At 34.5% G+C, this 12,799-nt stretch overlaps 1 protein-coding gene across 1 annotated transcript; it reads left to right on the top strand.

The window, feature by feature from the left end:
• The first annotated feature begins 5,179 nt into the window (after nucleotides 1-5,179).
• Nucleotides 5,180-6,125, top strand: LOC120157646. The gene is made up of 2 exons (XM_039168719.1): nucleotides 5,180-5,529; nucleotides 5,681-6,125. Exons 1-2 carry the CDS (start codon nucleotides 5,180-5,182, stop codon nucleotides 6,123-6,125), a joined length of 795 nt encoding a protein of 264 aa, XP_039024650.1.
• Nucleotides 6,126-12,799: the final 6,674 nt, after the last annotated feature.

Here is a 12,799-nt window from a genome sequence, read left to right as displayed (position 1 = left end):
AACCCACCTACAAATCCTCCTCCTATTCCTGAAATTCCAATTCCTAATCCCATTGATCATAATATGACTATCCAAAACTCGTGCTTCAATCATTCTGGTCCTAGAAATCATTGTTTTTGGTATTATCAATATTTTGACTCTTACAAAATTAGAGAAGAACGTATCCCTTCTCGTTAAGCTATGATAGATATCGATTTTAAATATCTTCCTCTTTTACAAGAGTGGAAATTTGATAAACTTTATGACCTTGAACCTATAATTTACCATCAACTTGTTCGCATCTTTTATTCTAATGTCGTTTGTGTCAAAAATCGAGCTCAAACTAAGACCATAGGAGTTCGTTCCTACCTCCTAGGACAATTCTTACATATTAACTCGGCTTACATAGCCAAAGCATTAGGATTAGATAATGATGGTATATCAAATGAAAAACAGGTTTTAGGTTCTCGTTATAAAAGAATGGATAGTGCGAGTGTCTTAGACCTTCATGATCGTTTTCTTCATCTAATGATTTCCTGGTGGTTTCGACCATCCAGAGGTCATTACTCTACTCTTCGTGCTTTAGATCTTTGGTGGTTACATTGTTTCCAAAACAGTATTAAAATAAATCTTCCTGACATTATTTTTGCTGAAATCGTTGAAACCGTAAACTTAGTGCCAAATAAGAAACTTTGTTCCTCTCTAGTTTATGGTTGCATTCTAAGTAATCTATTTTCTAAAGCCGGGCTTAGAGTAGGTTTAGATGCCATCTTTCCTTTAAAGAAACAATTTAATCTTCTTTCCTTAACGAAAGCGGGATGGATAAAGGATAAGGAAACCGGTGAATGGGTTTGATCTTCTGAAAATACTCCGGGAGCTAGTTCTTCACGAGCTCTACCAGAAGGTGACGACGATCCCGAGCTTGAACAATTAATGCGAGATATCGATGAAGCCGAAGATGAGCCTGAGCAGCCCGAGGAGCAAGCACAGCAAACGAATCCAATGCCTCCATATTTTCAATCTTTTATGGAGACATTCGATTTTCGATATGCTACTATAAATCTGCGCTTTACTTCTATAGAGTCCCATTTATCCGCAATGGGAGCTCAACAATTGGAAATTCTTCAAGAGATGCGTGCAAACAATGAAGCAACCAACGCTCATATTAATGAACTCACTCATGAGATGGCCGCTATGCGAGCTCGTTTTCCTCCTCCCGATCCTCCTACGGATTCTTAATTATGTGTTTTGCTTTATTACTTTGAACTTAAAGCTTATTGTTTAAATATTTTGAATGTTTTTGGATTGTTTTCTTTTTGTTGTTGGATATTTGAACTTATTTGATGGATTATGGATGTTTGAACTTATATATTTGGTGTGGTTAAATTTCTTCATTATTGCATCATTTACATCATGTTAGATATATGACCAATTTTACCATGTCACATTGTTTATGAATATTGATTATGAAACTAATGGCTAACGTTTCTCTTGATTGTGATCTTAGCAGCTTAAACTATATATATAATCAATTGGCTAAATGTTTTTAAATCCTTGTTCAAAATCTTTTCCGAATCTTTTTGATTTAATAAAAAGGGGGAGAAATGTTAAAAGCATTTTAAAGAGGAGTAGTGTTAAAGTAAGGGGGAGTAGTATTTTCAAAGTCAAAATTCTTTTTGAAATTAGAAAATCTTAAAATGTTTTGTTATATCAAAAAGCGGAAGATTGTTGAAAACATTTTGATGTTTCGATATAAAAAATTAAATTAAAAGAATTTTAATTTTGAAAATAATTTTTCTAAGCATATTCGATATATTAAATCGAATATCAAAATATTACTCAAAGTATTTCAAAGTTCATTTAAATCCTTACTCAAGTGTAAAATTAAGTTTTAATCTTAAAAAATAATTTCAAAACGATTTTACAAAATATTTCGAACCATTTCAAAGCCAAAAATTCCAGATTGCTCAGAGGGAACCGATTCCCCCCCAAGGGGGTACCGATTCCCCCTGAATGGTTTGGCTCCGAGAATTCCAGTATGCTCAGAGGGAATCGATTCCCTCCACTGTTCAACGATCAAAATATTTGAATTTTACACCTAGGGAACCGATTCCCCATTAGGGGTACTGATCCCCCCACGCTCCAAGCAGAAATATTAAATGTTTTCACACTTAAACAGATCCAAAAACATCATTAATGATCCCCAACGTTCAGAAGTGATTCAAGGTGTATTTAAGCAATCTTAGAAGCCATTGATAAAAAACAAGAAACATCAAGTAACTAGAATCAAGAGAGAATCAAAGAGAAAGCATCAAACCTCAAGTTTGAGCATTTCAAGCCTATTTTTCATTCAATATTCATTTTGCTTTCAAGAACACTTATTGTGCTCAATTGTATTGAGTGTTTTTTTCTTTGTTCTAGAATTGTGCAAACAATCTACCTTGTGAGGATTTCCTTGTAAGTTTGCAAATTTGTATTGTTCTCTTTGGGAGAGAGTGTTCTCAAGAATTTGAGGTATAATTCTTGAGGGTTTGTAAGGTTACTCTTTGTCCTCAAAAGAAAGACAAATTAGTGAATTTGTGGAAAATCCTTAGTGTGGATAGCTAAGGTAGTGGACGTAGACTTTGGTTGAGAAAGTCGAACCACTCTAAATCGCTGTGCAAATTTCTTTCAATTTTCTGCAAAAGCTTCCATCAAAATTTTTAATTGCCAATTCACCCCCCTCTTGGTCATATTCGTCAATCGATTAACTCAACAAAACTCGTCATATCGAGATAATGAGTTTTGTTGGATATATTACTTTAATGGTCTCAGTTAAGTTGACCCCATGTAAGTTATTATTTTAATATATTTAATAAGACTTGTCATCTCGACGAGATGAGCCCCTTAAGAAGTTATCTTTTTAAATTAATTGAATAATTTTAAAAAAGAAAAAATGGTAGGAAAAGATGGAACTCGCTATGTCGAGATAACGATTTCCCCTGAATTTAAAAAAGCTAGCCATTTAGAGTTGTTGGGTAATGTGCAACTACAACGGTCACCATAGAACTCGTCACCACGAGGTGACGAGTTCGGTCGGATATAATTTTAAAAAATATATTAATTAAATAAATAATCTTTAAAAAAATAATAAAATAACTAATATAATGCAGTTGAATATTTACCGCATGTTGATCAGCGATATCGATCCTCATTCGTATATATCTTTTAGTTGCACCAAAAGCTTGGTATCAGTTATTTATGCAGTTGAATATTTACTGCATGTCGACATGCGATAACAAGTTCATGGTGAACGTTGAAAAGTGACCATTGTTGTAGCACCCTATACTAGTATGACACACAATCGACCGATTAGAATGTTACACGGAACCACTAGAGTGGCTGACCAAAAATTTCTTCATTTATTTTAACTTGAAACGACCATTTAAACTATTTAATTACGAAAAACATTCATAAAATATAATTGAACTTTACATTGGGGAGCTCCCAAACCAAGTATTTACATAAAAATATACATACCAACTTTTACATTAAAGTTACGACTCAATACAATTGGGTCTATAAACATACATGCCCTTCAAAACTTGAGACATACTTTGATCTGTACTTTATCTGAACCTTGTTCACTCAAAGGCTCCTCGAACGCTTCACCTAATCTGCGTAAGGAAACAAATTCCAAACGTTGAGCTAACTAGCTCAGTGCCACACTGACAACTAGATCATACTAAAAGTGTATCACTAAAATGCTCAATCTATCAATTCTACTGCATTAGTGAGTATACTTGCATACTCACTCTCTACTCTCTGGTAGACATCATGGTGCGACAGAGGGTTTTGCATCTCGAAGCTCACATACGCTTCTAGTCTACCGAGGATGGTGCCCGGAATCTTTGCATCGGTCAATACCCTCGACTAACCCACCCCTTGCGAGTGTTGGACCTTAGTCCTAGTTAGTCAACTTAAAGTGCCTTACGCACTCCCTAAGGATATCCAAATTGATTATATACATTCGACACCCTTAATTTTACTAAAGAAACTTGGGTGTCTTGATCGTTTCCCGAGCATCAAGCAAGGCTAGTTTTATGTCACCCTAAGTTATCTCATTTCTACGTGTAATTAAGCATTATTATTTTTCTTGTAATACCCCAAATTTTGGTTAGTGACCAAAACATAAATTTTGAAAGTTTAGTGCAAAAAGTAAAAAGTTAGAAAAGTTTAGGGACCAAAAGGGTAATTTTTAAAATTTAGGTATTTTTAACTCGTAAATGTATATTTCAACCCCAATAATGATCTTTTCATGGGAATCATAATTTTGATCCAGAATTTGCATTAAAAGTTATAAATGAGTAAAGTCCGAAAGAAAATCAGATAATCGGATCGAACCGAAATTATACAAAAATTTGAAGGATGACAGATAAAGGTTGGAAATATTATTTCCAAATTTTAGAACAGTGAAATTTAATTTGGATAAGTGGAATTGAAGTTGATTTTACATATTTAGCTAAAATTGGAAAATTTAGTGACTAAATTGTAGTTTTTGAAAATTTGCAAGGCAAAGGTGGAAAGTAGATTTTTATTTCTTCATATTTGAATTTTGAATATTAAAATGGTTGATAATGCAATGGAAAGATGAAATTATCATGTGTCATTAAGGATAATTTCACATTAAATGAATTTTAAATTTATTTATATTATATTAAGCCAAGTGTATTATGTTTTAATTGAAGAAAAATCAGAAATTTTCAGTTTATTCCAATCCCAAAACGTGCACCGCCATAGCTACAAGGAAAGAATTTTATTTTTCATTTTTAAGCTTGTTTGATTGATTTTTGGATTAAGCTATTAGATAGAGAATTAATCCACTTGAAATTCTCTATCATTTGGTATAAATATTACATGGAGATCATGCTTATATGGTGAATTTAGAAATTAGAGTTTATGTAGGATTTGTTGATTTTGAGGATTTGATGAAAGATTTTTATGTTATGGAAGCTCTTTGAGAAGATATTCTGTGTGGAGTATTGGCAATGGCCTAACCGCAGATTTCTGGCAAGATAATTGGCTAGGCGAACTAGGCCCTCTGAGCACTATCCTCGAGTCTAACGGCCATGCGGTTCCTAGTTGGTCCAAGGAAATTGACTGGATTATGGAGCAAAGGGATTGGGACTGGTCTTTGCTGGCTATGGTGCTCTAGTCTAATATGATCACGTTCATTGAAGCAGTTCCCCCTCCATTCTCGAACGGGGGTGATGATAAACAAGGTTGGAAGTGGGAGCATAATCGACAGTTCACGACAAAAAGTGCTTATCGGCATCGTGCTAGTCCCTACGCGGATCAAGATGCAACTTCATGGGATTTTCTTAATAAATACAAAGGAACTCCGAGTGAAGATGCTGCTGTGGTTAATTTGCAAGGGACGGCTACTCTCGAATGTAGAACGAGCTCGAAGACATCTTACCTCGGAGGTAAATTGTGCGATCTGTGGGGCTGCTCTGGAATCGTCTTCCCACGTCTTAAGGGATTGTCCAGTGGCGAAAGCTACTTGGCAAGGTGTTGTTAAACCGGAACGGTATGGTGAGTTCATGCAAATGGATTTATTTTCTTGGATAAAATGCAATATCACACAACCAGACTATTTCTCTTCAAATTATGAGCATTGGGACTTAAAGTTTGGATCTATTGTTTGGTGTTTATGGGATAGACGGAACAGACCACTCTTTGACGAGGACTTTGGTGTGGGAGATAGCATCTTTGATCGAAGCAATCGCCTAGTGAATGAAATGGTAAGTTCTCGAGCTGCCCTCCTGAATGCGCGGTTGGCACAGGGAATTTTCAATAACCGACAGGATGAAAGGTGGCAGCCACCGGCTAGTGGGTGGTTTAAATTGAACTCTGATGGGGCGAGACATACGAGCACAGGAATAACGTCGTGTGGGGGAGTTATTCGGGATGCAAATGGCGAATGGATCATGGGTTACGCTAAACCCATAGGAACTTGTTCTGTGTTGGATGCTGAACTATGGGGTATCTTTGAAGGTCTCAAATTAGCTTGGCATATGCAACTTCCAGCGGTTATTATCGAAACGGACAGCAGTGATGCAGCTGCGGCTTTGAAGGAAGATGGGAATCGATGGGGTATTTCTTAACTGGTGCCACATATAACTAATTTATTACAACGAAACTAGAGGGTAGTAATTAGCCATATATCTCGAAGATGCAATACCATTGCTGATGGAATGGCGAAGATAGCACGTTCGGCAGAGTTCAATTTTTTCAGGAACCGCCAATGGAGGTAGCTACCGCGTATTATCAGGACTCTGCTGCTGCATGGCGGCAAAACTAGTATTTTAAAGCTGTAATTTCCTTTTATTAATATATATATATATATATATATATATGTGAGTTAGATTCCTAATTATGAATGAGTATATGATTTTTATCTTAATTTTTCTATTATACTAGTATATAATATTTTCTAACTAAAAATAACCACTAGCTTTATTAAATAGAGAGCAAATACGCTAATTTTCATATAAAAAATCTATACAATCAAAATTAATCAAAATCAAAATTAAAAATTTACTTTTAATTAGTATTGAACCCATAATTTAAAAGAAATAGAAAGTATCAATCGAAAAGTTTTAATCATCTCCTCTAGTGATTGTTAATATATTTAATAATAATAATATTTAACAAACTCTTGTATTAATATATCGTTAAAAAAACTAAATTAGATCTCATGTGTATCTGTGACATAATATCTTAAATATGTAACAGGATATGTGATCTATAATATAACAAATGTGTAATGCTAATTATTATAAGAATGATTAATTAAAGCGATTTTACTCACTATCAGAGTTGATAATATAAAGAGAACAATGAGAGTTCTTATAATATCTTTTACATATCATCACATGAAATATTTTATTGTTAATCATTTTGTCTATTTCTGTTAAAGAATCTGACGAGACAATATGTATCATTTTTTAAAGAAAAAAAATCTTTATTTACTTAAACGTATAATAATAAGATTAGTCCTAAATGTTTCACTACTTTCCAGTTTCAATCTTGAACTTTAAAAATATATAAAAAAAATGGTATATGTTTATTTTCAAAAAAGTATAAAAAAATTCATACCAATAAATGATCGGCATTTGTCACTTTTCTAAAGAAATTCATCTCTCACTTAAGGCATAATAACAACATTAATCCTCAAAAGTTTACTATTTTTTCAATTTCACCTTATATTTTACAATGACAACCTCATTATGTTGAAAATTTTCAAATGAGTCTTTTTTATTCTTTATATTCCCAAGAAATAATAGAAAAATGAGTCCTCATGTTTCATTGATATTTCAATCGGGCCCTTATTTTCTTTTTACAATTTCAACCTCAATATGTCAAAAATTTTCTGATAAGCCATTTTTATTCTTTATATTCTCTAGGTATAATAGAAAATCAGTCCTCAATATTTCATTGTTTTTTCAATTTTACCTTTTTTTTACAATGTGAGGACCAATTTGATTTTTTTTTTAAATTCATTGTTAGCATGGGAAAACTAAGTTCATAGACGGACATAAAATTTTATGTTATGGTTGCGAATTTTAGAAGTTATGTTAGAAATTTAGGGAGGTGCGAAATTAGACAATCAATAAAAAATACCTAAAATAAGTGAATTTGAAATTTATTGAGGGTGTAACTGCTTCCCCTGGTTTATCCCCGGCCAAGGCATAAGAATTTGGAGTGGCTTCTCGGTCATTGCAGGAGGAAGAAAGAGCTTCTTTTGGTCTATGATCATACGGAAAATGACAGCCTTGACTAAATGGAATTGTAATTAGTAAATTAAGAAGCATGTTTAAGCCTAAGGTGGAACGACTTCTCACCAAGATGGAATTATGGTACGTAAATCTCTTTGGATCAATATCAGTATATGACATTTACAGGACCCCGAAATCCCGTATCCCATCCATGTACCGGCAGGAGCTAGCGTACTCGTGAAGATTGCCGATCACTGTCCGGGATGTCCACCAACCGTTAGTCATTCACGGGAAGCCTTTGCTTTTATTACCAACCCTGTCGCCGGCATCGTTAACACTGACGACAAGCCGTATGCGAAACACATTATCATCCCCTTGACCACTGTTGATTGGTCACACATATTTTGAGGTTTGGATCTGCGCAGAGTCGTGGTTAAATTAAAGCTGCAGAGCTGCAGTCATTTGGGGATGGGCCTGCAAGGTTTGTTCTTTTAGTACCATTGCCACAGCCTCAATTATTGAAAATTATTTGTTATTGCACAGTGGTAAAACACACTTTTCTTTTCGTTCTTCTTTATGTTATACAGTTAGATTTGAGTACATCAGCCACTTAATGCGGTGCAGTTAGCTATATTCTGCTTTGTTGCGTGTTAGCGTATACATACGTTTATGTATAGAAACGGTGAATATGGTGAGAGAGGAAATGCATTATTACTAGGACTTGAGATTGGATGATAGTGTTCCCTACTGATTTTTGTAGTGGTCCCATAAAAATTCTGAGTGTTCCCCTAAGTGGGGTGGTGCCAGTTGTCGTCATAAATCATTTCTGTACAACTGGTGATTATATTTCATTCACTTGACTTATGAAAGGTCATATGCTTGCAAGTGTATGCCCTGAATGCCTGTACTCCGGGTGACATTTTAATACCTTCAAGCGCTCAACTCAACCTTAAGCACCACACTCCTAACAAGCTAAATTTTCTTTACAAGTTATATCTCAGTTGTTATTTCTTCGTCTATTGAAATTTAAATTTTCAAAATTCTACATCCTTTTATCAGTCTCAAACCTGACATGATCATTGACATACTCATATAATTTATTGACTATATCTATATCTATTTAATTTGTCAAATTATAATTAGTCATTATTATTTTAGGTCATACATCAACACTAATGTCTCTATATAAATCACCATATAAATCTGGTTCAACCTCTAAATTGCTCATCATCTCCGTTAAACTATCACCTACAACCTTCCATCCAAACCAAAAATAACAAATTGTCAAAAATCACCCAATCTCATTTTTACATCAACGATTATTATTAACCCAAAGGATTATATAGAATAATATGCATATATATCTAAAGTATCTGTCAATTACCTCATCTCGAATCTCGCTAATATTGCAAAAATGGTCATATTAAAATGGCATGATAATGCATATGAAAATTGAAAAGTTGCTTTTTATCATGAATGGGGGAGATGGGTTTCGAAGAGTGGTGATGATGGGAAATAAGGCTAAGATAGGGTGGTCTCCACAAGGTCACTCACTCTCTCTATCTATGATGCAGACAGTGGAGAAAATGACTTTGTTTATGGCATTTGAAATTCTGTGACATTTGAAAGTTGTGCAATTTACATTGTAAAAGCAACATAGTATGTGGGATGGGGGTGTTATGATGTGAGTGTGACTTTCGGAAACACCCCACACAGGCACAGCTGCATAACCTCCACTTGTACGCCTCTCACATCAAATCATCAGCGTCTACTTTTTATGTATAGCTACACAAAAATCACCCAAAAATCACAAGTATATTCAGATGTTTTACCCAAAAATTACCCAAATATATATTATTTATCTATCAGACACCGTTTCTTTAAATATTACTGATCTAACACCCTTCGACAATAAAACATGGTTCACCAATTGCGACTTGCACACGTGGATGGAAGACGCGGATCATCAAACGCACCTTCCGTCCGAGCTGGCACCACGGGGTAAAGCTTGGATCCTCAGGCACGCATTCTTTGAGATTCTGACACGTGTTGATTCGTGCATTCCATTATTCCCCAAAATTATTGCCCTTTCAATTATTTACCCAGGCCGACAATCTGTCATCTCATCCCTATAAATATCACCCCAAATGTAAATATCGAACCACACAAAGATCCGACAATATTCTTCTTCTATCAATTCATTTTATCAAGTTAAGTAGAAGTTTTTATAGTTTTTAGCAGGTAAAATTATTTTATATTATATTATATTTATTTCATATTGAATTGTTTGACCAAATTTTATTGTATTAATTATGTTTTATTTCTTTTTATGATTGTAAAATAGAAAGCGTGATCATATCTCGAGGCATTTTGTCGATACGGTAACAATATTAAATTGTGTTATTTAAATTATTGTGAATATTTTAATTTTTTTAGTATTAGTTTATATTTTAATTCTTATATTAGAAACAATTAACGTCGTTTTTTTACAGATATAAGACTCTTATCTTTCAAACTCTCAAAATGATGTTTATTTCAGCTATTGTTTACTATGATGGAGAAATTCGGGAAGATGAAACTGGCGTTGTCTTCACATCAAATCATTATATTAGTTTATCCTTCATGAGAAACATCACTCTTGAGGAGCTAATCACTAAAATTTCAAAGAAGGTCCATGTTGGAAGTACTAAAAGATTGTCTTCACTTCAGTATAAATTTCCAACATCACTATTTATGTTAACTTATACAGTGTTCGAACTCTCCAACAATGACGATGTTGATGTGATGGTTGATGCTCAGAATCAAAATTCAGATGATGTTACACAAATGTATGTCACATTTTTTTTAAGTATCTGCTGTTCTTGGTATGTCATTATGCTCCCACTATGGGCTGACTCAACAAGCTGATCAAGTAGACAACTCAACTCAAGTAATGTGTAATGATTTTAACTCATTAATGGGAAATCCATATCCTGGTACCATCCCATTAAGTTCAATGGGGAGAAATTCATCAGCAACTTGTTACGATCTCTACCAAGGTGACTCCACGAACAATCCATATGGCAACATCTCTTCCAGTTCAAGGGGAAGACATTCATCTACCAATTTATTTGACCTGAATATGGAGATGCCTTCGACGCATTAATATGTACAGTACCCATTTGACACGATGCCTTCAAGTTTCAGGGGGAAGCATTCAACTGCGAGCTTCTTCGACCTCAATGTGGAGATTCCTGTGACACAACGCTCAGTTAAAAACCTATTTGGCACGATGTCTTCAAGTTCAAGGAGAAGGCATTCAATTACTGAGACTGAACTATTCGTTGAGCCTGAATCACTACAGTTCAACATGTACTCCGATGATGATGATGATGTAGATGAAGTTTCCACAAATACGATACACATAGAACCTCCAACACACATGAATGAAGCTGAATATGATGCAATGTACGGGTTAGAATTTTCGGATATGCTTAATGTTGGTGAGTACGGATTTAACTCATCAGTCAATGATGGTGACCTATATAAGGAAATGGAGTTTCCTTCCAAATAATAAGCGATGATTGCAATTAAGAATTATAACTTTCGTAATTTTGTTCACTCTAGAGTTGACCGATCAACCAATGAAAAATATGTTTGTCATTGCGTCCAACGTGATAACTTATGTAACTTGATGGTTCGTGTATCAAAGAGAAAAAGGAAAAACAACATTTTGGAACTAACAATATATAACAGTCCTCATACATACTGTGCTAGAGGGATCAACCAGGACTATCCCAACTTGGACTACGACATTATCTGCCAAGCCATCATGCTCATGGTCAAAGCAAGCTCCCATATAGTTATTAAGGTGTTGATTTCAACTATATAGTCTCAATATAAGTACACAGTCTCCTACAGAAAAACATGGAGGGCAAAGAAAAATTCCATTAAAAACTTTACAGCGAGTGAGATTTATCTTAAAATGGACTACTAAGTTGGTTTAACGTAGTGCGCAAACTGAATCCTAGGACAATAGTCTACTTTGAAACTTTCCATGCATACCAAAATGATAGACTGTTTCGCGATCGATGCCAATTCTACTAGTTTTTTGGGACGTACCCACAATGCATTAATGTCGTGTAGTACTGCAAGCCCATTGTCCAAATTGATGGGACATTCTTGTATGGAAAATACAAACAAGTTTTACTATAGACAATTGTACAATATGGTAATCGTAACATTCTTTCAGTTGCTTTTTCCCTTGTTCAGGTGAAAATACATAGTCTTAGGCTTTTTTTCTCATAAACTTATGCTTACATGTTCTCACAAGGGAAAAATCTGCATCATTTCATATCGTGGAGCTGGGATCAAAGAAACAATGGACTCTTTGGGTCCAATATGGCAACTGCCCTATGTCCAACATCAATATTGTATCTGATATATTGACACAAACTAACATGGAAAATTTAAGAAAAATGATGAACTTCAATTACTTATACGCATGGGTATGTCACGATGCCTAATATCATTCCTCAATCATTTTTATTTTTGTATGTGAACGTAATAATAAGTATTATATTTGATGCACAAATTATGAACTATTACCAAAAAGGTTTGAGTTCATGCTTCAAGATTTACGAGGAAAAAACAAGCGAGGATACAATTATATCAGCCTTATCAACAAAGAATTGTAGACAAATGCATACGATGAATGATATCGATATGGACATATGACGACCAACTTGGCTGAGGCAATCAATTCGACCTTAAAGGGTGCGTGCCATTTACCAATAAGAACTTTGGTCAAAATGTTGTATTTTTATTTGGGGGCACTTTTTGCCAAGCTCGGGGACAAGCTCTAACTTGGATGCAAAATGACCATGCTTATCACCCAATATTAGTTGTAGATCTACAAAAAAGAATTGTTGCATCAAATGAAATATCTTTTGGCAAGCTTTTCTCAAAACCATGAATTATTTCGTGTCATAGAAATACCACGACCTCTTCAAGGGATTGAAGCTAGGTCGTTCAGTGTTAATCTACAAGACATGTGGTGTGACTGTGGATTTTTTCAAACT

Source organism: Hibiscus syriacus, unplaced genomic scaffold, assembly GCF_006381635.1.
Source record: "Hibiscus syriacus cultivar Baekdansim isolate YM2019G1 unplaced genomic scaffold, ASM638163v2 tig00111273_pilon, whole genome shotgun sequence".
Classification (NCBI taxonomy): Eukaryota; Viridiplantae; Streptophyta; class Magnoliopsida; order Malvales; family Malvaceae; genus Hibiscus; species Hibiscus syriacus.
Note: the sequence above shows the minus strand (reverse complement) of the source record. Positions and strands in the feature narration are given on the sequence as shown.

Coding starts and splice junctions, on each gene's coding strand:
- LOC120157646 (XM_039168719.1), top strand. CDS start 5,180: ATGATCACGTTCATTGAAGCAGTTCCCCCTCCATTCTCGAACGGGGGT. Junction 5,530..5,680: donor GGCGAAAGCTACTTGGCAAG/GTGTTGTTAAAC, acceptor TTTATGGGATAG/ACGGAACAGACCACTCTTTG.